Consider the following 24,464-nt stretch of genomic DNA (forward strand, 5'->3'; position numbering starts at 1 on the left):
TTGGGGGTGAGGCAACTCTCAAGGGGCAGGGCTGCCCATGCAGCCCTTGACAGCTCACCAAAACTTGTTAAATGGGCCTCCAGTCCAAATAATCGCCCAGCCCTGGAGTAGCAGGAAGCATCAAACCCATTGGTAAATGCATCATAGTTGACTCGCCAAAGTGAATAAAAATGGTTTTATTTAAAATGCATCACTGCTGTAGTCATGACAAGCAGGAAGCAAACATATTTTGTGTGTCTTACACCTGGAAGTTTTTCATTAAAATTCTCTGAAGATTTCTCAGTTCAAGATTTATCTCCATCTATGATGGAGTAACCAGAAACCCAGTCTTTGTTCTGGATACTAAAAACAGTTTCTATGAAGCGTTGGTGTTGCAGTGCCACCTGCTACCCAGCACTGTTGTTCACTTCATAACTCTTTTGGAATCCATTTAGGAAAGAGACCTTCCGTATGCTCACGTTTTAGCTCGCTCATAGGGTACTTGTAGCAGAGGAGAGCGCAGCCAAGAAATGGAATCTGCCATGAGGTCTTTTTGTACAGCCAGGAAAGGGAGACGAGAGATGTTATCCTTGTCTGTGTCCACTGGCCTGTTGCTTGCTTCCCACGTACTGATCAGAGCAAACTCCTTCACAAGTGAAGATGGCAGGAGAAACTGAGGGGAAGTCGCTGTAACTGTGTGCTCTCTTTCCAGGCCTGCAGGAGAGGAAGGAAACCATCCGAGGTGTGTACTCTGTCATCGATCAGCTCTCTCGGACCCACCTCAACACCCTGGAACGCCTCGTCTTTCACCTTGTGAGGTAAGGGACTGTCATGGTAGGTGATCAGTCCTCTAGGTGCTCTCCTACATTTCTTACCAAAGTAGCATCTTGCTCCCTGAGTAGTGCAGTGGGGTATTTAGTGGAACAGTAAAATATACTGCATGGGTAGGAGCATCCTGTCTTGGACTGATGCAGTCCTAGTACTTTTGGTAGGAAAAAAATGAGAGATGTTACAAGGGGACACTGTAAATTCTGAAATGGGTTTCAGTAGCTTAGCCCAAGAGCTCTCTTTAGCAAAGAGCCTTGTTGATTATAGCAACAGTGTTGCATACTTAACTACTACACTTCCCAGGTTAAATTAATGCGATCCTGTGTCTCCCCTGAGGCATGCTATAATCCTTCCCAGTGTGGCTGCACGTTGCATCTTTTAGCTTGACTAGTGAGACCCCAGGGATCAAATGTGAAGTCTTTCTATGAGTAAGACTGCATCTGGCTTAGCCTCTGTCCATGGTATTGGAGGCTGTAAAGATTCCCACTACATCATGTCCACCTAAGATCCCTCCAGGTAGATGTTATGAGACTAACTGCTCTGTCCCTGAGGCATAGATGAGAACTAAGCAGCCGTTATTATAATAAGCATACCTGATCTCAGTTTCCTTTTGGAAATGCACAGCAAAAGATTTCCTAGAGAGCATCACTGAATGGTTTAAGGAGAGTTCAGTGTCTGTTGTATTTATCTTTGCTCCACTGAATGGTACAACATTCACATATTTTTAGCATTGCTTGTTAGTGTCTTTCCCTACCAAAGATAATAATTTGGAGCTCTTTACATTACATTGAAGTTACATGACGTTGGGAGAGCTTCTGGTGGCCCACAGATTGCATGCATCTGTCCAATGCTCCATTTGCTGCTGTCTCTGAATTTGGAATTTGTTATCATTCCATCTCTACCCAGATGTTTCCTGCCACTGCCTTTAACGCTGCCTTCCTTGTTTTTTGTTACTGTTTAGAATTGCCCTGCAGGAAGATACTAATCGGATGTCAGCGAATGCTCTGGCCATTGTATTTGCTCCCTGTATTCTCCGCTGTCCTGATACCACTGACCCACTGCAGAGCGTTCAGGACATCAGTAAAACAACCACGTAAGGATTCACAATTGTAACTACAGAGTTATCCACATTTCCTGCTCTAATGAGGCACCACCAACACACTGAGATGGTTCCTGAATAATGCATTTTAATATGCACTACAACAGTAGCAAAGAACACATTACTGTTCTGCAAATAAAATTGCCTTAAGAAAATACACTGTGTCAGGAGTTAGCAAGGAGATATGTAAAGCAGCACTAACTAGTGTTAAAACCTTTAATATCTGTAGAACTAGATACTTTGCACTCAAGAACTTTAAAAAGAATTTGCCAAAGCACTCCAAACAAATCTTGCCACGCTAAATTTGAAAGAAGCTAAGTAGGGACAGGAGTTCAAAAGGGTAAGCAAGAGAGCCTGCGTAGGGCAGTTAGCCTTATATCAGTCCTAGCCAAAATCAAGGAAAAGCTGGCAGGGAGCATACTCAGTAAAGAGTTAAGGCAGTCACAGTAAATTCCAGTCAACGTTGTTTTATGGGAAATTGGACTGGTCAAATGTAATTATATTGATCTTTGGCCTCATGTTGTATTGACAAAGGTAATTGTGTTGTTATCATCATATACTTATAGATTTTTGTAAGGCATTTTAAATATTACCACATATTGGTCTGATTTTTTTTTTAAATAGTGCTGTATAGGTTCAGCACAATTTACATTAAATGGACTAAGATGTGGCTAACTAGTAACTCATGGTAATTGTAAATGAGATGGTATCATGCTGTGGAGGATGTTTTTGCAGGATTTTTTGCAAGGATCTGTTTGTGTGTTCAGCAGTTAAGTTAAGGGCACCTATGTAAAGGCAGAGGTGCACAAGTATTATGGAAATGGGAGTGGCATAGGTATCAAACCGAGGGGGGAGGCGGGGAAGGACTCACGTGGTGTAATCCTGTCATCAGAGCTATATAGGAGGTGAGACTAAATGACCCAATGGTTGCTCCTTGTGTCATATCTATAAATTTTTCTACTAAAAAGCAATTTTTCTGCATATAATGGTTAAAGTCGATTTGAATCACTTTTCTGTACATTTATTATAGGAGTGTCTTTGTAATTGAACTCTTAGATTCTAGTTACATCAGAGTACCTTTAATCTTTTTGCTAATAAAAGATTTCTGCCAGGAAATAATATTAAAAAAGCTGCCTCTGACACCAGGTCAACATCCTTGCCATGCTACTGTGTCTCCAGCTCAAAAGCAAACGAGTACCTATGTAGGTGTTGGCACGTTGCTACTGGCAGATAGAACAGCACATCCAAAATAGCCATTCTCTAAGCCTTCTTTTGGAGCTTGTTGGGCTTCTGTGTTTTCTTTTCCAAGAGGAGCCCAGTTTCTCTGATGTAACTGGAGGGAATGGGAGTGTTCTTCTCCTTGTTCCTTTAGTCCATTTGGAGCAGTTCTACCACATGGCTCATTTTCAGTCTGTAGAGCAGGGGTGTCAGATTCACCCTTAGCCCCAGGCTGGTTCTGGACAATGGGGCTCCTCCCGAGCCAGATTGTGAGGCTGGCCGTGGTGACGGGGAGCATAGCACAACCTTCGCTTGCCCTCCTGTTGCTGACAGACGTGCCCGGTGGGGCCCAGATGCCCCAAATACTGCAGCACGCCATGCCCCTCCGTAGCCATGCCCCAGCTTTTGGTAGCCTGGTAGGCCAGATGGAGCAGCTCCACAGGCTAGATCGAGCCTTGCAGGCCTGATGTTTGGACAACCAGGGCATCTTTATACATGCTCCAGGGTGGCAGTGTGGGGGGCACTTTTATTAGAGCAGCTCTCAGGAGCCACTCTAAAGCACCTGCAGCGTCTCATGTATTCAGCATCCTGTCCTTCAGAATGGCGGCATGGGCACTTCAACTAAAGCTAATTCAACGAGCTTTTGTTAAAGCACCCCTGCTCCTATTTTGAAGTGCAGGGATGCTGAATACACGAGATGCTGAGGCTGCTGTAGTGTGCTAATTAGCACGCTCCAGCAGACCTTAATCAAGTCTGCTCTGATGCATGATAATTAGCAGGCATCGGGCACATAGGTAGGTGCCCACCATGTTGTAGAGCCAGAGGTTATAAATTGGAGGATACGTCCCTTCCCCTCCTGGCAGAACAGAACACCTGCTCTTCTATGACCAGTGTAACTGCTTTAGTCCTAGCTCCTTTTCCTTTTCTTGCAGCTGTGTGGAATTAATTGTCGTAGAGCAAATGAATAAATACAGAGCCCGCCTCAAGGACATCAACAGCCTGGAGTTTGCTGAGAACAAAGCAAAGAGCAGGCTGTCTTTGATCCGGAGATCGATGGTAAGATGCAGAGGTGGTTATGGTGCTGGATGCTGGTTCTGTTCTTGATGGACTCATCTCCCCCCACCTCCCCCAGAGCAGACATTTCTTTTCTTTTAGGAGGGTGATTTTCTTCTTCCCCATTGTTTTCCTAGCTTCCTTGCTCCTAGAGAAGTCTGGGTGGAGGGGAATAGATTTTAGGCCCATGGTTGTTTTGTGTTTTACTTGGTTTATTCAATTAATCTGTTGCCAAGAAGAAAATGTATATTGCTGCACTGACAGACAGGTCCTTGGTTCTGACAAGTCACCTCTGTTCTCTCCTCTCCTTTCCACTTAAACTAACCCCTCTAATCTTCTGCTTACTTCAGCCTCCATAACACCTTTATGCCTCCCAAAGCACCATGCCCAAGGCTGACAGAGACTGACCCTCAGCCTTGCTCTGAAAGCCCACCATAGGAGATGGGAATGGTGCCTGCCAGGAACTCTGAAGGAAATTGCCACAGAAACATCCCCTCTGGAGCTTGTGGGTTCATTGTTACGTTCTCAGGATATCTTTTGAAAATTCAGATGAACTCTCCTGGGTTTAATCAGCCCTTTGCTGGCTGTGCTGATGACCATCTCCCACTAGCATTAAATTCCCCTGCCTCAGTGCTCTGCCATCTAATACAGCCCACTCAGCTACGGGCCTCCATTTGCTTCCCTCCTCTGCACGTACACAGCAGTGGGGGAATTGGAGGAAGCTGCCCTAACCCATGGCCTTCCTTTGATTCTCCCTGTATGCAAGGTCTTTCATTAATATTGCCTCCAGTGCAGGGGGCTGAAATGAGCTCCCAGTAAAGGGTCGTTGTCTTTTCCCCAGTGCCTTTCTAGGAGCTCAGAACAGCTTCCTACTTGGCTTTCACGCTCCCCGCTGGGCTGATGAATGTGAGCTAGAGTGTGAGGTCTGAGCTGGCCTGTGTTCCTCTCTGCTCTAAGCTGAACAAGCAGCAGGCCGCATACGTATGCTGTGTTCAGCTTACAGAACAGGAAAGAGATTGCTCTGTGGCAGACCAGTCAACTCAGACTCTTCACTTCTAAGAACCCAGTATCTCCCCATGGCTTGTTCTTCCAAGCAGATGCTTCTACAGTTACTTTGCAAAGCTTGTGGCTCAGCCATGCGTCGTTGCTGCTGCAGCAGAAAGCCGACTCTCATCACGTTCAATGGCTAGAAGTTTTCAAGGGGCAATGGCATGTGCACTCTAACCTTCTGCTTTCCTTTTCATGTCCTCTCTAATCCAGAAACCTGTACTAATTGCAGTTAGATTTATGAGCATAACCCGCAATTCAATCCCGGTATGTATTAATCGCATTGCACTCCGTGACAGCTGCATCCCTTCATTGTGTGTAACACTCGACTCATTCAAGCACCACGCTGCTGGCCATTGTTTGTGACTTTGCCCATCCATTCATTCCCATGCAAGCTCCTTTCCACTGACTGACTGACCATCTCTCTCACTCTGGAGGGAGCACCTGGAGAACAATTATAGCAGGAGTAGGATTTGATGTTGCATAGTAGCAGTGGCACTTGGTGATTGCTGCTGGTGACTTGTGTCTGCTGGTGCACTCCTCCAAAGGCTGCTCTTGTGCTCAGTCTCTAGCCAGTCTCTCCCTGCTGCGCCATAGGTCCTGCCCACTGCTCCTAGCACTGGCAAATGGCAGAAACCTTTACATCAGAGCAGGGAGGGCTCAGCCCTAATAAATGAAAGTAGCTGGGGGATCCAGTCTTGCTTAGTGATGGGTGGTTCCTGCTCACAGCTCACGACCAAGCTCACTGCTCCTGCTTCTGTCGCCTTTGCCCTTGTCAGCCTTTTTTCTGTGCTCCTCTTCCCATTTCCTCCCTCTGCTTACTAGTTCCCGTCCCTCCTTTGTCCTCTGTCTTTTCCCTCCTTTCCTTCATGTAACACCCTTCCCTCTCCTCCTGCTCATGCTCGGGCATGGGGTGTGTTTATCTGCTGTATCCCCAAGTCATACCAGCTGCCTCAGCTCTGTCATCCTTTCTTACCACAGCGGATGGACTGTCCCCTCAGGCATTACTGCCAAGGTAATGCAGCATGGCTAGAGCAGAGGGATCCCACCCTAGAAGCCATCTAGGAGAGCTGGGACTTTCCTCCACACCCACTGCTTAAACGTGCCACATATGCACCACCATGCTTAGGACTTGGCTCTTTCCACACAGATTTGAACTGATGGGTCTATCTAAATCTTCCTTTTCCTCATTCGTCCCACACCCCAACCCACTCTTGCCGCTTGGTCTACACCCGTGCTGGGTGGGTCCCAGTGCAGTAATGCCTCCTCTGGTGCAGTCCCTGACTTGTTTGTGAGGATGGTATTATTGCAACTTTGTGATGCACAAGGAAAGCAGACTTTAGTTTAATGTAAAAGATGACTTATTTGATTTCACACCAACTCCACCACCTCAAATTTCTCCATGCCCTTTTAAACCTAGCAGTGCCCAAAGTCAGGCAATGGATTAGAAAATCATAATCTGGACTGTGCTGCCATTGTTTTCTTATGTTTCCCAATACATTCAGCAAATCCTTCCATTGCGCTAGTATCTGTGCTGCAGCATTCTCATTCAGAGTCTTTTTTTTGTGCAAGCCCATCTTGTCCTATGAAATGTTTTGAACACAGCAAGCAGTGTCCTTTGCCCTTCTCAACTGGTTCCAGCCAGGTGCTAGGCCTATTTGGGGGAATAGCTGAATCATTCAGCTCCAAATGTTCTGTTTTACAGCAGCGTTATTTCTCCAAAAGTATCAATAAGGAAAAGAAAGAAAAGCCCTTATTTCTTCCCATGTAGTGCATTGGAAAAGGACTTGGAGTTGTGATGCAGGCAGTAAGTTTTGTAGAGTCCAGAAACACAAGGCACAAAATGTTATGGATGCCCCCAGACTGACTGGGCTCAGTGGGCATGTCTACACATTCATTAATACACTTTAGGTAATGTGCATTAAATTTAGTACCTCCACTGTGAGGTACTAAGAAGTGGCGCAATAGCCTATTTTTATGTGCATTAACTAAAGAGCAGTGTTTTGTGACACTTTAATATGCATTAAAATAGGATTATGTGCATTAGTAGGCACGCCTATTGAGATTTGGGGTGACTCGCCCTGGAGAAAAAAACAATACTTCTCCCCACGTGCAGGATGGAAGCAATGTGTTCTTTGTTTTCAAAGCCAAAGAGAGAGCATAATCCTTGCAGTGAGCCGTAATGAGCTCAATTTGTGTACTTATCAAAACAAATACTGAGAGGTGTCTTGATTAGAGTGTGCAAACAGCTCCACTGGGAGAAAGTTCCAGGTGCTAATGGGACCCTTAATCTAGCAGAAGAAAAGGTATAAATAATATGAACAAGTGGCTGGAAGCTTAAGCTAGATAAATTCAAACTGGAGATAAAGGACCCATTTGGCAATTGGAATGATCTCCCAAAGGGAGTAAAGGATCCTCCATTTCTCAGTGTTTTTGAATCAAGACCAGCTGTGTTTCTGAAAGATATGTTGTGCCTCTACACCGAGAGGTTGCATGGCAGAGGTAGCCTGTGGAAATTAATGGCCAAGATATGCAGGAGATCAAGGTGGATGATGTAATGGTCCCTTTTGACCTTAAATTCTGTGAGTCCGAATTGTGCAAATGCAAAATTAGTCCAATTCTGATAAACGTTTGCATAATTATGTGGAACTGCAAAGAAAAGAGATTCTTGTCTCTTCTCTGTCCACAGAAATCTGTTACCTCTCAGCCACAGGAGGCAAACCCAGGCAGCTGGTCCTAGAAAGGGATATTGAAAGCGAGCTCCGCATACATTATATTTGTTCCATTGTGTGGGTAGGCTGCTTGTTCCTTTTCAATAGATTGGAGCTTCAATACTGGTAGAACAGGCATAATTTCACACGTTGTCACATAAGCAAAATGGCAGCATCACAGCATCTGGGATCTCAACAGTGGCAAATGAATTCCATGCTAATAGAAATGAGAAGTACCACAATAATGTTTAACAATCCCTGAAGATTTAACAGACCATTTCTGTTGCTGGTGTTGCTTATACAGTGGGCCATTGATCAAGTTGTAGTTGATATAATGAGTGAGGAGCAATGACATGAGTTCACTGAGTGAGTCCAGGAAGGCCCTTCTGAAGCTTTGGAGATGCAGAGAGAGATCAATCAAAGGTGGACTTCCCAAAGCATCACCATTGCTGTTAGAGCACTGACGAGCTCTTGAGTCACTTAAGTGTTTTGGAAAGTTTCTCCCATATAGTATTGTTAGGGGAAAACCTCCTTTGTGAACAGCTAGCTGTTCCCCAGATCTGTCGTACATTTAAATATTAAATGCCCTGAACTTTTTACTCTGCATACATCATGGCTGGATGGGTATACAGTCTGCTGGAGCTGTATGATGCTCCATCCACCATCTAGTAGTTGTTCATATTTCTGAAGGATATTTAAAACATTTCCATGCCCTCCAAATTTCCTCTCATATTTGCTCCCTTGAGAAAGACCCCTGTCTTTTTGCCTGGTGCAAGAAGTGACTTAGGCTCATAGCTGGCCCACTACTTGTTTTAATACTGAACTACTTTTGTCCAGGGAGTGTCAGGATTACAACTGCTACCATAGCTTTGTTGCCAGCTTTTCCATTTGCTTTCATTTAAGCTTCCTCATGTCTGCTGGTTACAGAAAGCAAATCTGTAACCCCCAAAGCTGAATACTAACTGGCAGACAATGGTATCAATACAGTTCTCTTTGCAACAGAGGGACTGTCCCTTTGCAAAGAATGGGATGGTTTAGAACTGTGCCTGCCAGTGCCTTGTGGTTAACAGTCAGGATGTTCCCACCATGCTCCGGCATTGCTACTTGGCAGACTGAAGCTTCCCATCTTACACCTTGAGCTTTCAAAACTATGTACTGCTGTTTCCTTAATTGACCTATGAAATCTGGGTTGCATGTAGCTAATAAGGAACATTGCCTTCATTCCCATCTTCTGCCTCTGAATAAACTGAGAACGTTTCTGTGATGTCCCCCAAGCTAGCTTGACCTTGAGTTATCCTTGAAGTTAACATGCACTGTAATTTGTGTATCATGAACATATGCCAGGGACCTACTGCTGCTGTTTTTCCCATGTTTGGTGTTGGGGTGGCAGTGGGGAGAAAAGCACTGTCCTAACCTAAAGAGTACCACAAAATGTCTCAAAAGTCTTAAAGGATCTGCATGGAGTTCGTTGACATGTGTTGTTTCACAGGGTAAAGGTCGCATAAGACGTGGAACCTACACAAGCCCGACCTCTCCTGTTGCAGTACGATTGCCCTCAGTGTCAGATGTCCCAGAGGAGACTGTGAGCAGTGAGGAGGCTATGGAGATGGACGTCACAGAGCAGCAGCAGGCAGCCATGCAGCAGGAGGAGAGGGTGCTGACCGAACAGATTGAAAGCTTGCAGAAGGAAAAGTGAGTCATATGGAACAGAGGATGCAATGGTGCCATGTACTGCAGGAGATGATTAAAATGGGGTTGGGGGGGAAGTCTTGAATTCAGATCTTCTCAGAACTACGTGTGAAAATGCTTTTGGTCTCATGACAGTATCTACAGCAGTTTGTCAGATGGCCAGTGTTTTCTCAGCATGCTTTCAGCAGTTAGCACCGTCCACTTCATTCTGGCCTCAACTACCAGGGGCAAGGAATGTCAGCAGTGCAGTGTGAATGTTTAACACTGAAATTGCAAGTGATAGTGCAGGTCAGGATTGAGTCGGGTTTGTACTGGAAGGTTGTGGAATTAATTTTGGAGGCGTCATAAAAGATCAAATCAAAGTTGAGTTATGTAGCTGGAGAAATATCTTTGGACATGGCATTAGAATAGGCACTGTTTGGGTGTCCATTGGCAGTGGAGGAAAGGAGTTGTCTCTGTGCCAACTGTCATAGGATCACCTGTTCTTGCTAGCAGTGCCTGTGATGTATAATTGAGGTATTTGGAATTGGCAGAGCTGGAGAATGATGAACTCTCACATTTACTTCCTTCAGGATTTCATCTGGTCATCTCTCCTGTTTTGCATCTTTTGGGGACCAGTGGATATGTCGTATGGGGACCAGTGGATATGTGCAAGTTCTGTAGTCTCGCTGCTCTGCTAGTATCTGACCAGTAGTAATCTGGGGGAAAGAAACAGCCCCCTTGAGGGGGAAAGAATGTCATTTGGCATGGGGAGCAACAAGCATCAGCATTTATCTGCATCATGGGTTGAGGTGTTTGCTCCATTCTTTGGCTTATCTGGTTTGCCAGCCTTCAGGTCCTGTGAGGGCCCCACAGATCCCAGTTTCCTCAGTGGTGGTCCATAGGCCTCTCAGGCCAGCCAGGAGACTGTGATAGATCTTGCAGTGGTCATCATCTTTGTTACCTCCCAGTCTAAGCAATACAGTGTGTCTTGCTCAGGCTGGGACAGGTCACTGCAAGCACAGGCTGCCTGCCCTGAGCTCTCTGTGGCTTCTTGTTCACTTCACTGGTAAGGTACAAGGGGCTGATGAGGAGCTTTAGGACCTGTTTAGCTGAGAAGTAGCTTTTTGCTTGAGACCTATGCACACACTTAGGTGATTAGGGAGGTTCCACAAGTGGATGTCTCTCTTCCTTTTTGCCCTCTTCTTTGTGCCCAAGTGTGAAAGGCAAGCTCCACTATATTGAGTTTAGGTTCTGAGTATTATTTGCCATTGCTTTCTGTTCCAGACATGGTGCTTGCCTGGCTCCTTAGAGTGCTGGATTTTTTCCTTTTCTCTCCCTCCGTTTTCTCGGTGCTGGCTTCTTTTCTTTCTGCCCTTGCCCTAACTGACTGGCTGTGTTTTATTTCTGTAGGGAGGAGCTGACTTTTGAGATGCTTGCGCTGGAGCCCCGAGCCTCTGACGATGAAACCCTGGAGTCTGAAGCTTCCATTGGCACTGCCGATAGCTCTGAAAATTTGAACTTTGACTCTGAAGGAGCAATCTCTGACCGATCAGGTAAATGTAGTCTTTGTATTGACCAAAGATTTCCTTACTAGACATAGTCAGGGCAATAGCATGTGGCCTGCTGACACGCATGGCAATAGTAGGTTTTTGAATTGGTATTTGAGGATGCCCCTTCCTCCTGCACCACTGGACTGTGCTGCCTGTTCTCCCAGTCATTCAAGTGCAGGCTGTCTCGCTGTGAAACTGAGACTACCCTCGTCCTACCCATACAGCAGAGCAACCCAGTTTCTGGCATGAGTTAAAGTATGAATTGGAGAGGGTGGCATTCACTCTGTATGTCCAAGAAACCCAGTCACTGAGGTCAAATATCTCGTCATTCATACACATGACTGGGAAGCAGGCTGTAGACTTGGCTTTGCTGCTTAATTCAGGATGGACATGAATTCAAGTCACTTAACCATTTCCTGCCTATAACGGGGCTGTCTATTAAGATACCCTATACCTATTGTGGGTGAGCACCTAAATCCCATTTTCAAAAGTGCTGCATGCTTTTGTGAATGTTAACCTGTAAGCAGGGAAGTTAAGTCAGTTGCTTCTGTCTCTCCCACTCGACTCGGACAAAGTCCCCCTGAGAGATCCACCAAAATCAGAAGTAAGAGGTAGGTGGAAACGCACTGCAGTGCACATGGCTGAGTTACAATTCTCCTGCTATCTTTGTCTGTCAGAGAGAAGTTTAGCACTTAGTTCGCTGAGGCCCGTCAAGACTGAAACCTCAAGCAGGTTGCGAAGGCACCTGAGGAAGCAGCAAGACTCTGTGGACTCAGTAGACTCTTCTGTTTCTTCTTCGTCTCCAACTTCTTCTTGCTTACCTCACATGACCAGGAAGCGATTCCAAATGTACTCCAAGCCACCCTTCTATCGTGCAGGGTCTTCTGGTGACACCACAGAGACGAGGCTTGGACTTGAAGGGTCACCAGGGCAGCTCAGGGGTCTGGAAGACAGGCCCCAGTTCACCAGCAGAGGGACGTTCAACCCCGAGAAAGGCAAGCAGAAACTGAAGAATGTGAAAAACTCACCCCAAAAAACCAAAGAGCTCCCTGAGGGAGCAGCTGGGGCAGGCCGGAAAAGAAACGCTGAAGCAGACTGCAGCAGCACCCAGCAATTGGTTCTTTTTGGGAACAACGAGTTCATGGTGTGAGCCAGTTGTCTGAAATCTCACCATCATCGCAGAAAAGCGTGAGCATCTCACCTATGGCATCTTCCCCCTCACCGTCACCGCTGCCACCACCGTTGTAGACTTGCTGCCAGTTGCCCATGCAAAACATTTGCTCACTAATTGCTTGGGCTTCCAGCCTTTCATTGCCAGCGCTAAAGGGAGGAGATGACTAACTCTTAACAAAAAAGTCTGTTGGGGGACAGTTTCAGCAGTGGCCTTAGCTGTTTTTAATCATTTGGAATTCAAAAACTATCAGTTTTTTGGGTGTTTTTTTTTTTGACTGGTGACTTGAAACGAAAGAAGAGGAACTGGGGGAAGAATTGCTGGTGAGTTCTGGTTTGCTTCCCACCTGCCTTTGCCATTCTGAACCGAGGAAACGGGCATCGGGAAGAGAAGCTGCCGTAAGCCACCCACAGGATATCAGAGTTGGAAGAGTTGGTCCGGGCCTGTTTTGACTCACTTGGTGAAAGTTGCAGACTTTTTGGTTTGTGTTGTTGCGCTGGGAAGAAGCATACACTCCTCACAAGGAACCACAGACTGATTCTTTGTTCAGAGCTATTTATAATGCACTCCACGTTGTTGTCAGGTGATAATAATAAAAAGCTATCATTTCCATTCAAGCAATTGGAGCATGTCTCAAAGCACCCACCACGTAAACCTGCAATGAAAAGAGTAATTTTTTATTTTATTTTTTACTTTGGTTTGTTTTGTTGGTGATGAGAGAGCAGAACAAAATCAATGCCAATTTGACTCCTGGTTAGGTAAAGCCAAAAATGTTGTGCTGAATTTTGCATAGCCATAACTAGTCCTGTTGTGATTGAGGCACAGAACAGGGTTTCTAATGAGCAAAAGGAATCGTTGGTAATACACATCTGGCATGTTACAGCAGCCTCACAGTCCCTTAGGGCTGCCTGCTTTTATACACCAAACGAGTGAACAATGGCACCTGAGCTTAACAGTTCCACCAATGGACAGGGACGTCTGTCACGTGGCAAAACTCGCGCGGCCAAAACCTCACTGTTTTAATGGCATTGTAAAAGCAAGTGCATGGAGAAGTGTTAAGGATATCTGCCAAAAGTAATCTTTTTTTAAAAAAATGTGATCTAACCAACTTTCTTCTCTATTTCTCAGACCATCAGTATTAAAAAAGAAAGGAAAAAAAATCAAGGACTACTTGAAGCTATTTTTGTTTATATTATGGTTACTGAAGTTCACTGTAAATATAATTTTTATAGTTTTTTGGGTTTTTTTTAAATATTTTTCCCCAGGTAGAATGTATTTGCCAGGAGAAGGACAGAAGGAGGGGCGGTACCGTAGACCTAGAACCTAGCACTCTAGCTGAGAAAGCAAAGCAGCCATTTTTTTGCCACATTGTGTCATCAAGCTCCTGTGCATTGGTCTTCAAGCATCTGAGAGATTAGCAGCCTTAGAGCACACGGGGACCTGAGTGTCTTCATCTCTCACTGCAAACCTGACACCTGCCATCCAGGCAAGCATGAGAGAAATGTTTGTTTTAAATAGGTCCTGTTAGATCTCCCACAGTAAGAGGCACAGTGTCTTTCTGTGGAGACTGTAGTAAAAAATAATCCATTGGTGTTAGGCGGGTCACTCATTGCATCGTCCCGTGAGTTGCCCCCAGCACAGTTGTTGCTATTAAATCTTGCAAAAATCTGAGTTGTGAGGCTTAGAGGCACTGTCCGTAATACAACTAGTTACTGAGTCCTGTTCACTGACTCATAACTTAAAAGTAGATGTCCTAGCCTGTCGGCACACATTCTAGTCTGTGTCCTTAGGCACACAGATGCAGCCTGGGAGGCCCAGAGTACCACTGAGGGCAGTGGTTACAGCTGTCTTGGTCCTCCAGATCAACAGTTGAGCTGTGTTAGAACAGCAACACAGGCATGTGTGCTTGACAGCTTGTTATCTCACCTGCACCCAAGGGAAAGGGGCAGCAGTGCTGGGAGTTTCATGGTTTGGTTGGGTAATGTTTTCTTCTTGCTTCCTGAACGTGGAATTTGGACTGTTCTGCAACTCTCAGCAACTGCTGTCCCTCCCCTTGCCTTCCTTGACCTGAATTACAGCACAGCTTTGCATCCCGACTCAACAACTGCATGGTTCAGTTCAAAAATGGCCCTTCCCAAGCCTGCAGATCTTCTGGTTACTGCATGCCTGGCTTCTGATATGGGCAAAAAAACCCTGGGGGTGTGTTGCTGTGCTTGAGGGGCCTGTATTAGGAGTAGGTTTAATGCGTTGCTTGGACTTTGCTGGCAGGGAGTGATCTATTCTAGGCTTATTCCTCCTCTCCTGCCTCTGAAGTGCTATTTCCTTAGGGGGGGATCTTTATTTATTTATTCTTTGCGGTGAAAAATGGAACTGAAGGTCATGGTACAGGAGTGGTGGTAACACAGGGCTGCAGCAGGGATGTGCGGTTTCTGTTCTGACCTCTCTGGATGGAATCGCATCAAAGTTCACTCTACCCTTGATAGGTTTGTAGGTCTGTAATGATTTCCCAGATCAATCAAGAAGCCTCTGAGGTGGGGTGTGTTCATGAAGGTGGAAAGTTATTAGGGAAACATGATGGGGCCCCAAGATCCTTCAAAAGCCAGCTAATACAAGGACGGAAAAGCAAACGTACTGTGTCTGCTGCTGTTTCAACCAGAACTGAGTGCATGATGCCCAGCACAGTAATAGACCCGAGTACAGTTTTAAAATAAATGCAGACTGGTTAACCTGGGCATGAGAAGTACTGGCTTACATGCCTGACTCCCCCTGAATTGCATGGAAAATCGGCCCTTTGCAGCTGATTATGATAAGAAATGGTTACCCTGTTTAAAGAAAAAAAGTCAGCGGTTTTCTCAGTTCAGGTTAAGTCTAAATTTAACCTGCTCACAAGTAAAGAAGATTTGTTTCTCCTTGGCTGTCAGCCCTTTGAGCTCACCCTGGGCTCTGAGAGTTGAGTAGAGTCCTTTTACCTGCCTCATTTCTCCTTACTGGTACGATTGGTTTGCCACTGGAGCTTAGTTACCAATTCCAAGTATGTGGGGGTCAGAAGGAAGTCCAGTCAGATGAGCCTGAGCAGTCCCAGGGAGCAGTTACTGGGCCACTTACGCACACACTTTTTCCCCATTGCTGCACTTTGGTATCTGATGCAACCAGGCAAGTTGCTCCATAAAAGCAAGCTCTGAGCAGCCCCGTGCTGCTCCCTTTCAGGGGCTTCCATGCAGAATTGTTCATGTTTAAAAGTCCAAACACAAACTGTTTGGCACCAGCACAGTAGGCTCCAAACCTGCTTGTTGCTGCGCCCCTAGAAGCCTGGGGCTTGGAATGCCGGGCAGATGCACACACCGTTCGCCTGGCCGGGTATACTGGGACTCAGAAGATGTGCTGGGGTCATCAGTAAAGGTTCCATTTTTACAGTAACTTGGAATCGCTTATCTGAGAGGGATGGAAAATCATTGCCTTAGTGGTTCCCCCAGCAGGAATTCTTAGAAATAGGCTGCTGGCTCGTTTCTGAGAGGGGATTATGCCTGCTTGTTTTCTTCTGAGGGTTTTAGCTCCCCACCAACCTGCCCCATCTCCCATTGAACTGTGAGTTTTTGCAAGAGCAAGAGGTCAAGGTGGGAAGGGAAAATGGCACTTTGACACACTGCACTTGTTGGCACCCCCTTCAGGGTCTACTCATTGCAACCTCGTCATTTAACCTTGAGATCCCACACTCAATACCCAGCCGTGCAAAAGCCTCGTGTGTATACCCTGTATGCCAGAGGTCTTTCCTGTTGGGTATGGAGGTCTGCATGTAGGTATGGAGGCTGCTGCAGTCAGGATGGGAGGAAGGGTATGTGTGCGTCTGTGTTGGGTGGTGGTCATCTTCCTCTCAGAGGACTTAGAAAGGGGTGCAGACACAGAGAAATCAGCACATCCCCACCTCACTACTTCAGGCGTTTTGGTCTGCCCCAGAGGCTCATGAAAAGTCTTGGCCATAGCCCTAGGCTTCAGACACACTCCTTGCACCTAGATTCCCCCTCTCCTGATGCAAGAGCATTCATTTCAGCCGGAAACCCCTTCACCTGTTCTCTCTTTACTCATGTCTCTGAGTGGGAGGGACAGTGAACCGGTTTGAGTGGGTCCAGACTGTGTTTTTCTGTTTTTGTTGCTGTTTAATTATTTTGAACACAGGCGCAGGGAAGACCAAGGTTTTTGTTTCGTTCCCCGTCCATGTTCAGCCTGACGCCTGTCTTCCAGTCCTCTTGTACAGTAGGTAAGCAGTAGGTTTCCAGCTGTGATCCACTCCTTGTACCAAGTGAATGTACTTACCACTGGAAAGGACCTGGGCTGCATAATTATTATTATTATTATTATTTTTAATGGAATTTTTTTTAGTAATTTATAAGTATGCTGAGTGTAAATTAAAAAAAAATAAAGTATGTATTGTAAAAGGATATATTATCCTGTGTCATACTCTCTATAAATTTTACCTGTTTAAAGAGTGAATAATTATATAAAGGAGAGAGGATTTATCGTGCCCACCGAGCCAGGTTGTGTGCAATTCTGCAGTCAACTGGCACTTTGTAATTTCTTGTCAGCAGGTTCTCTTTATTTTTTTTTAATTAATGTTATTTTTCTCCTTCTGGAACGAGGCCGTCATATGTATAAAGTGCAATTTGTGTAATATTTCTTAAATATATACTGTATGGCTGTACAAAAATGACTTTATGAACAAATAACCCCTAGCTTACTAAAGAACAAAGCTATTAAAAATAAAGAATGAGAGCACTTGAGATGTTTTGTCTGATTTGGGGACCTTACTTTCAAGCCCTGCAGACTGACACTCCCACAACAAGTAGCTTCCCAGTGTTGGGTAAGGGTCTGAAGAGCAGCTCAGAGGTAAAGTGAGGGAGGTCTGGGTTTTTCTCCCAGGCAGATTTAACTTCTGTGAATTGGGTGCAGGACTGAAGACATTATGTAAGGTCCTAGCACTCTGTGCCTAAAGTATCTGGGTTGTTGAAACCTGGACTCTCCATGCGGCCCTGCTTTATTCTGAAGATGCAGATGACTGCTGCCTACAGGGCAGACAGCCTGTGAGCTTCCCAACAAGTTGCCACTGTCTCCTTTGAATAGGCAGTGTTGGAGCTCCCAGAATGAAAAAGCATCTTGCTGGAACTCAGAGCTGGGGTAGTCGTCCTTGGGGAGACACAGTTTTTTCCCCAAGTTTAACAGTAATAGTCGCACTGGTCCTTGGTAGAGTTGGCCGATGGCTGTTATGTTGAGGTTCACATACTTTGAAGGGACCCTGGTGGGAATAGAAAAGAGCCCTGCAGGCCTTAATGCTGTGATTTGGTAGGAGCATGAGGTCCCTCTGTCAGAGGTGGATCCACAGGGGGAACAATCGAACCCTCCTTTCATTCCTCCATCTGCCACCTTAGGAGCCAACAACCCAATCCTGCCAGGGCCCGGCTGCCCAGCCCCTCTTCCCAAACTGGGTTGGGTGCCAGTGTCTCCTGCCAGCCCCAGAGGCGTAGGGCCCTGTCCTGATCACACCTCCCTTTTTGGACTCTGCTCTTCCATCCACTTACAAAAGCAGAGCTGGGAGGTGCCTCAGCACAGCTGAGGTTCACAGTTTGGTAGAGCAATATGCAGTGTCTCACTGCTAGTTCACTGGTTTGTTCCACCCCAGGTAGGTAGTGATCTAAAGCTGTTGGATGTCCTATGTGAAATAAGCAGGTGAACTCAGTCCAGTCTCCAGACTGCTGCCGCCGCCACCACCACCACGGTCACTGCTTCCTAGATCTCCTCTTGGCATTCTCAGTAAAATAACCTTGGGTTAAACAGGCCAAGGTGAGCTGACCTCCTTCCCCTTTATCTGAGTGATGTGCTCGCTCTAGGTAGGGACTGAATCCCTTTGGCAGGGCAGCATGTGCAAGCTCATTGCTGCCCTGTTGAGTGGATGAATAGGAGTTGCAACTCCAGGGCTGCTCATCCATCACCTCCCGCAAGCTCCGCGTTCACACTTATGCAACACACGTAAGAGCACCTGCAGTAGGCCCTTTTTATGCGCTATGCTGTGGTCTGTTACAAGCTGGCATCATGGCCCAAGGTTTTGGTCAAGTTTGGATGAGGGGAAAGGACGCCTCCAAAGGATTCTTAGCTCTGTGATTTATGGTTCACGACAGGCTGCAGTTCAGTTGACCTGGAACAGGAAGAGTCTCCAACAGGAGTGAGTTTTCTTTCCTGGGACTGGATCTGGATGAGATTTGGTGCCTCTTCTGGGAGCAGGGAAGAATGGAAAGGACCTAGAAGTAAACGGAAGAAATAAAATCAAAAGAGCCTTCTATTATGACGTCAACATCAACTGAGGCTTTGTGGCTGGTATCACTTCCCAATAAAGCTCAGTTAGTTTCTGAGGCTTCTTGACCACTTGTGGCTTCTGTCAAGATGCATGAGAGCTCACCTGCATCTCTGCCAGTGGTGGTGTCTGCCACCAAGCACCAGCGTTCACGGCCCAGCGAGGGCGACGTCCTTAGTGTGTCACTGAATGAGGTAGGAATGGTGTTGCCAGGGGCCATTGTTTCCCTATAGCCTGCATTAAGAAGTCCAGGTGTAAGCAATGCCACTTTGCACCACTACTGTCCCAGAAGCAGTTTCCTCCATCCCAGCCTCAACCTCGTGTATCCAAGAGGAGCAATGCTGCCAGGCGCTGTTGGAGCTCCCCATTCCTTCAGAGCCGATGTGAGCTGTCTTGCCTGGCACCAGTGAGGGCTTCACAGTAGGGCTGTGCGAAATTTCACCACCAGTTTTGTTTCGATGCTGTTTTGACCCGCTTCAAAGTCGAAACAGCAAAATTGAAATGGAACAGATATGGTTGAAACAGCCTCGAAACAAAACGAAGCAAGTCGAAACGTTTTGCTCTTTTGATGCTGTTTCAATGTTTTGCCCATAGGCTATTATGGGGAAGGTTGAAACAGCCTATAACTTTGTCATTTCTTGCCAGATTTGGATGCAACTTGCAGAAATGGTAGCCCCTTCTGAGGGCATGAAGTCTGCCACGTTTCAAGAAGATAGGTGCAGGGGTTCAGAGAACCTGCACCCCAAAGTCTTGAGAGCAAAACTCATATCACGTGTACATGTTAAGCCACATCAGGGTCAAAACTGCAGGGATGGTAGCCCCTGCGGAGGCCACAAAGCCTTCCAAGTTTCAAGGTCAGTGCAGGGGTTTGGGGAAAATTGCATCTCAAGCTGCTGACAAGCAAAACTCGTGACATGGGTGACACTGTGTGTTAAGGTGCAGCAGAGTGACAGCTGCAGGCCTGCTAGCCCCTGCTGAGGCCAAGAAGCCTGCCAGCTGTTGAGGAGATCGGTGCAGGGGTTCGGGGTTTTGGGGCCTGCACCTCTGGCTCCTGACCAGCAAAACTTGTGACATGGGTGCTTGTGCAACTGTGTCTGTCTTGGGGCAGAGGGGGAGGGGAAACTATGGCAGGCCTGGCTGTGGCCTTTCTGCAGCCACAAAGCCTGCTGGCTGTCAAGGAGATGGGTGCAGGGGGGTTCTGGGGCCCTGCACCCCTAGCTGCTCCCAGGTAAAACTCATGACATTGGTGCTTGTGCAACTGCTGCCTCTCATCAGGCAGCAGGACTGAAGATCCCCCATCACTTACCACCACAGACCTGGGGGTAATAACTGACCACAGTATGAACATGAGTCGGCAGTGCGATGCTGTAGCCAGCAGGGCCAATAATATGCTGGCATGCGTTGATTGATGCATCTCCAGCAAAACAATTGCAAAGAAGTGATTCTCCTGCTCTACTCGGCTCTACTCAGCACTCGTGAGATCCCAGCTTTAGTACTGCATCCCGTTCTGGGCTCCACACCCTAACAAGGACATGGTAAAGTTTCAGAGAGTCCAGAGAAGGGCTACCCATATAGCCAGACTTGTACGGCAAGCCATATGAGGAAAGGCTGAGGGACCTGGGACTCTTCAGCCTGAAAAAGAGAAGGCTGAGAGGGGACTTGGTAGCAGCTTACTGCTACATCAGAAGTGTATATCTAGAGCTCAGTGAACAACTGTTCACCAGAGCACCCTTGGGGAAAACTAGGAGTAATGTTCACAGTCTGGACACCCTAGTTGTGAAGTAGTTTTTCCTAATGTTGAGCCTGAAATGATCTTCCAGGAGTTTGTGACCATTACTCCTAGTTTTCCCCAAGGGTGCCCTGGTGAACAGTTGTTCACTGAGCCCTAGATATTGCTAGGAAATCAAATAGGGTTTGCATGATTCATTCTTAACAAATCTAGATTGGTGGCTTGTGATCATAACCCATTCCTCTTCCAGATGCTTACTGGCTGTTCTTTATCATTCCCTCTGGCAACTTCCAATGTACTGAAGTCAGCTCACCAGTTTCCAGTTCCCTTGGTCCTCTTCACCACTTTTTAAAGATGGGGACTGCATTCATTTTTCTCCAGGCCTCTGTGACCTTGTCCACCATCTGTAACTGCAAATATTGTTACCGTTGCCTCTGTGTCTTCAAGCCAGTTCCTTCAGCATTGGAAACTGAATGTTGCTAGGTTCTACCAATTGCATTTAATTCAAAATGATCAAATATCTTCCTGTGTACTTTTTATGTCCCATGGCCTGTAGCCCTTGCTCTTTGTTATATTTAGCAGGTTTGGGTTGATGGGGTTTTTGGTGAAAATTGAGGCAAAGTAGTAATTGAACAATTCTGCCCACTTTTCACCTTCCATGGCTAGTTCATCCTGACCACTGCACAGTGGGCCCACTGTTTCCTTGGTCTTTCTTTGTGTGATATTTGAGGAACCCCTTCTGATCATCTTTAATGTCCCTTGCCAGCTATGCGAGAGAAAAAACCAGGAACAAATTCTGGCCGAGACCAGAATCCTTGGGGGTTGGACAAGGCACGCTCCCCAGAGGGAAGGATCTCTGTAGGAGAGAGTTTTGATTTCACCCTGCAGTGTTGAATGTAAGTCCAGGCAATACGGTCTGATGATGTGATGGTAAATCAGCAACTCCCCAAGCTACTCCCTGTCCCAGGAAGTGCACAGAGAAAAATAATGCTGGCTTCAGTGGAGCTCTTAGATTTTGATACTGGAGACTTTCCTCAATGTTCCCTTCAGTATAATGCATGTGAGCCAGTAAAGCACATGGCCAAAGGTTCGTGAAAATACCAAGCCGTCTTCCAGGCTGTCAGCTCCCCAGGCTTAGGCAGAACATTAGGCTTGAGCTGGAAAGCAGGACCCAGCTCAACAATGCTTTGTGCTCTTCGCAAGCCTAAGGTACTTCTAGTCAGCCCTTCAGTGACAGACTGCTCCTAAACAGTACACGGGATACAGGACACAGGAGCCAGTGAACAGGGGAGTTTGAGTGGGAGTTCAAGGGGGAGCTTGCCTGGGAGTGCAGGGCAGGTCAGAGGAGGGAGCGTGAGGCTGTTCCCTCCCCCCCCCCGTTCCTGCCCAAATCACAGCTCTGGGGCCCTTCCTGCCTGGGTCCCTGCTCCTGGGAATGGGGCAGCCCCCTCAGGGGGGCCAGGGGCAGGGGCAGCTGCCAGTGCCAGGCTGGGGAGCTGCGAGGCCGTCTGTGCTCAGCCTCTGGGCTCAGGGCAGAGGCAGCCACTGGTGCCCAGGATGATCCCAGGCAGGACGGGGCTGCTGGGGAGGGGGAGGAACGGCCCTGCTTGTCCCCGGGCTGAGCTCTGCCCTGACGCTGTGATTCTCTCTGCCAGCGATGGTGACTCTGGATCCAGACATGGCTCATCCCTATTTCAACCTGCCAAGGGATGAGATGTACGAGATGGGCAGAAACACAGCAGGATCTGCCCGCCAATCTGGAGAGGTTTGACTCTGAAATGATCTCAATTAATAAAACCCTTTACCCACGGACTGCTGTCAGGTCAGCCATCACACAGTGTCATTTCCACCTGCTGCTCATATCTCAACAGGTGTCTGAGCTGGGGAAGTGAAACTAGCCCTGCCCTGCTCTCTCCCCACAGCTGTGGCTGCTGACAACCCCATTGCAAATCTCCAGGACCAAGTGAGCTGCTCCGTCTGCCTCGAATTGTTCAGGGATCTGGTGATGATCATGGACTCTCTTGCTCCCCTCTACCTGAGAGTCCCCCTTTACATTGGTTTGTCTGGCTAGGGTCCTGTCTGGGGTCTGCCCCAGCCCCCAGCTCTCTCTTCCTAGCTACCTGTTGCAGAGGTGCTGAGTACGTGGGAGCCCGAGGACCTTGGCCTCCCTGGGGAAGAGGGCTATCACCTGAAATGTGTAAAACTTCCCACATATCCATCATCTTAGGCCCCCCAGGGCAAAAATAAAAGTTGGTGCCTATAACCTGTCATGAAATCACCCCAAGTATCCAATCGGGGGTTGGCCAGGCCTTCGGCCTATTTCTTTTAGCCATCTAATTAAAAAAAACAGCAACACTGCCCAGTCAGGCTACGGGTCTGACCCTGTTGCTTACATGACTGATCCCATGCTTTTTTTGTTTAAATTAAACAGCAGGGGTATCCCTAGACATTAGGCACAGGTATCTGCCCACATGCAGTATCTCCTGTCTTTCTAGTTTCCCCAAGCAGGGGAGAGAAAACAAGATACTCAAATATAGAAAACATGGGGACATGGGAACATATGGTACGGCAAGAAAAAAAAAAAATCATATTTAACTAAAACCATGCACAGCAACACACTTTGCAATACAAAATGGTTCGTACATTTTGTGTGGGTTACAGGTGCGTACCTACCTGGCCTTCTGGCAGAGTTTAGAGCAGGGGCAGGCAAAATACGGGCTGTGGGCTGAATCCAGCCCACCAAGCCATTCTACCTGGTCCACAGGACCCCTCCAAACAACGATTAATACTGGCCTGAAGCTGCCCCTCTGAAAGGGGGCAGCTGTACTTGCCTTTCTTCACCCCTGCTCCATTAGGCAAAGGAGCACATTGCTCCAGTGCTCCAGAGGCTGCTCTGGCTTCCACCTTTTTGGGTGCAAAACAGAGTTCTGGGTTTTGACCTCTAAGGCCCTAAAGAGTCTGGGCCCTGCATACTTCTGGCACCCCTTTTCCCTTATGCCTGTGATCCACTGACATCAGTCAATAGTAACATACTACAAGGACCACACATGCGCTGAGCTTCTTCGGTGAAATCATGTAGGAGGTGGTTCTGGGGAACTGCCCCTCAGCCCAGGCAATCCCTCCCATTGTGGTCCCAAGACACCTACCAGGGATTCCTGGATTTTCCCTTCTCCAGTCTGTTTCAATCCCAGGAACTTTTCTTTTCTTTTCCTCAGAGTCTTCAAATGGGCTTGAAGTTTTTCCTAAAAAAATAGAAATGAATTGAGCCATTTTATCTTGATGAGCGGAGGAGGGGGGTGCATGGGATGATTTCAGTGGCTTGTTCTGCAGGGTGCTAACGAAGGAATTTCTTTGGATACCCAGACACCAGCACTCGAGAGCTCTTTGCAGACCTGAGTATGCTCATGGCACTGGAGACACCTCTGAAGTGCAATCAATCGCTGAAGCTGAGGAGGGAGCTTCAGGCCACAGACACCTTTTTTTGGGCCCAGTCCTTAGCGGAGTTCTCAGAGCAGGAAACGGGCGTCTTGGAGTGACACTCTTGAAGGTTGGTTTCTGACACTATAGAGCTGACACGGCCTGATGAGTTCAGCCTGAAAGCCGTTGGTAACTGCACTGCCGGGACAGAAGGCACGCAACCACAGAGCAACTCCATTAGCATAGCTGACGCATGACGAGTGGCAGGGTTCACTCCAGTGATGCTCTAAACTCTGCTGGGAAGCAGGGCAGATATTAGGGCTGTGCAAGCCTTCGGATCCCACTTCGGATCCAGACCCGCTTTGGATGCTTCGGCGTCTGAAATGGCACTTCCAAATCAAAGTGGGATCCCAGCAATGGTGTCCAGAGTGGGTCGGGAGCATCCAAAATGCTTTGGATTCGCTTTGGATATTTTGGACCTGTTTTGGCCATTTTGAAGCAATTAGAAGAGGGAAGGGGAGCAGGGGAGGGACAGAGTGGGAGGGGGGGCAGGAAGATTGACAGCTGTAGGTAGCCAGTGAGAAGGATTTCTCCCTGGCTACCTTTCCAATGGCAGTGTCTGTGGGGTGGGACTAAAAAAAGTATAAAAGC

General features: G+C 47.1%; 1 protein-coding gene across 7 annotated transcripts in view; it reads left to right on the forward strand.

Moving 5' to 3' along the window:
• The window catches only part of MYO9A (myosin IXA), a 392,893-nt gene extending 375,791 nt beyond the window's left edge, over positions 1-17,102 (forward strand). For all 7 annotated transcript variants that reach the window (XM_019499347.2, XM_059714929.1, XM_059714932.1 and 4 more), the window contains 6 exons: positions 692-797; positions 1,769-1,900; positions 4,057-4,180; positions 9,425-9,627; positions 11,017-11,159; positions 11,834-17,102. In XM_019499347.2, coding sequence (XP_019354892.1) covers positions 692-797; positions 1,769-1,900; positions 4,057-4,180; positions 9,425-9,627; positions 11,017-11,159; positions 11,834-12,306 — 1,181 coding nt within the window. In that variant the 3' untranslated portion in view covers positions 12,307-17,102. The remainder of the gene's footprint in view (positions 1-691; positions 798-1,768; positions 1,901-4,056; positions 4,181-9,424; positions 9,628-11,016; positions 11,160-11,833) is intronic.
• The last annotated feature ends 7,362 nt before the right edge of the window (positions 17,103-24,464 follow it).

Source organism: Alligator mississippiensis, chromosome 11 (genome assembly GCF_030867095.1).
Source record: "Alligator mississippiensis isolate rAllMis1 chromosome 11, rAllMis1, whole genome shotgun sequence".
NCBI classification, from domain to species: Eukaryota; Metazoa; Chordata; order Crocodylia; family Alligatoridae; genus Alligator; species Alligator mississippiensis.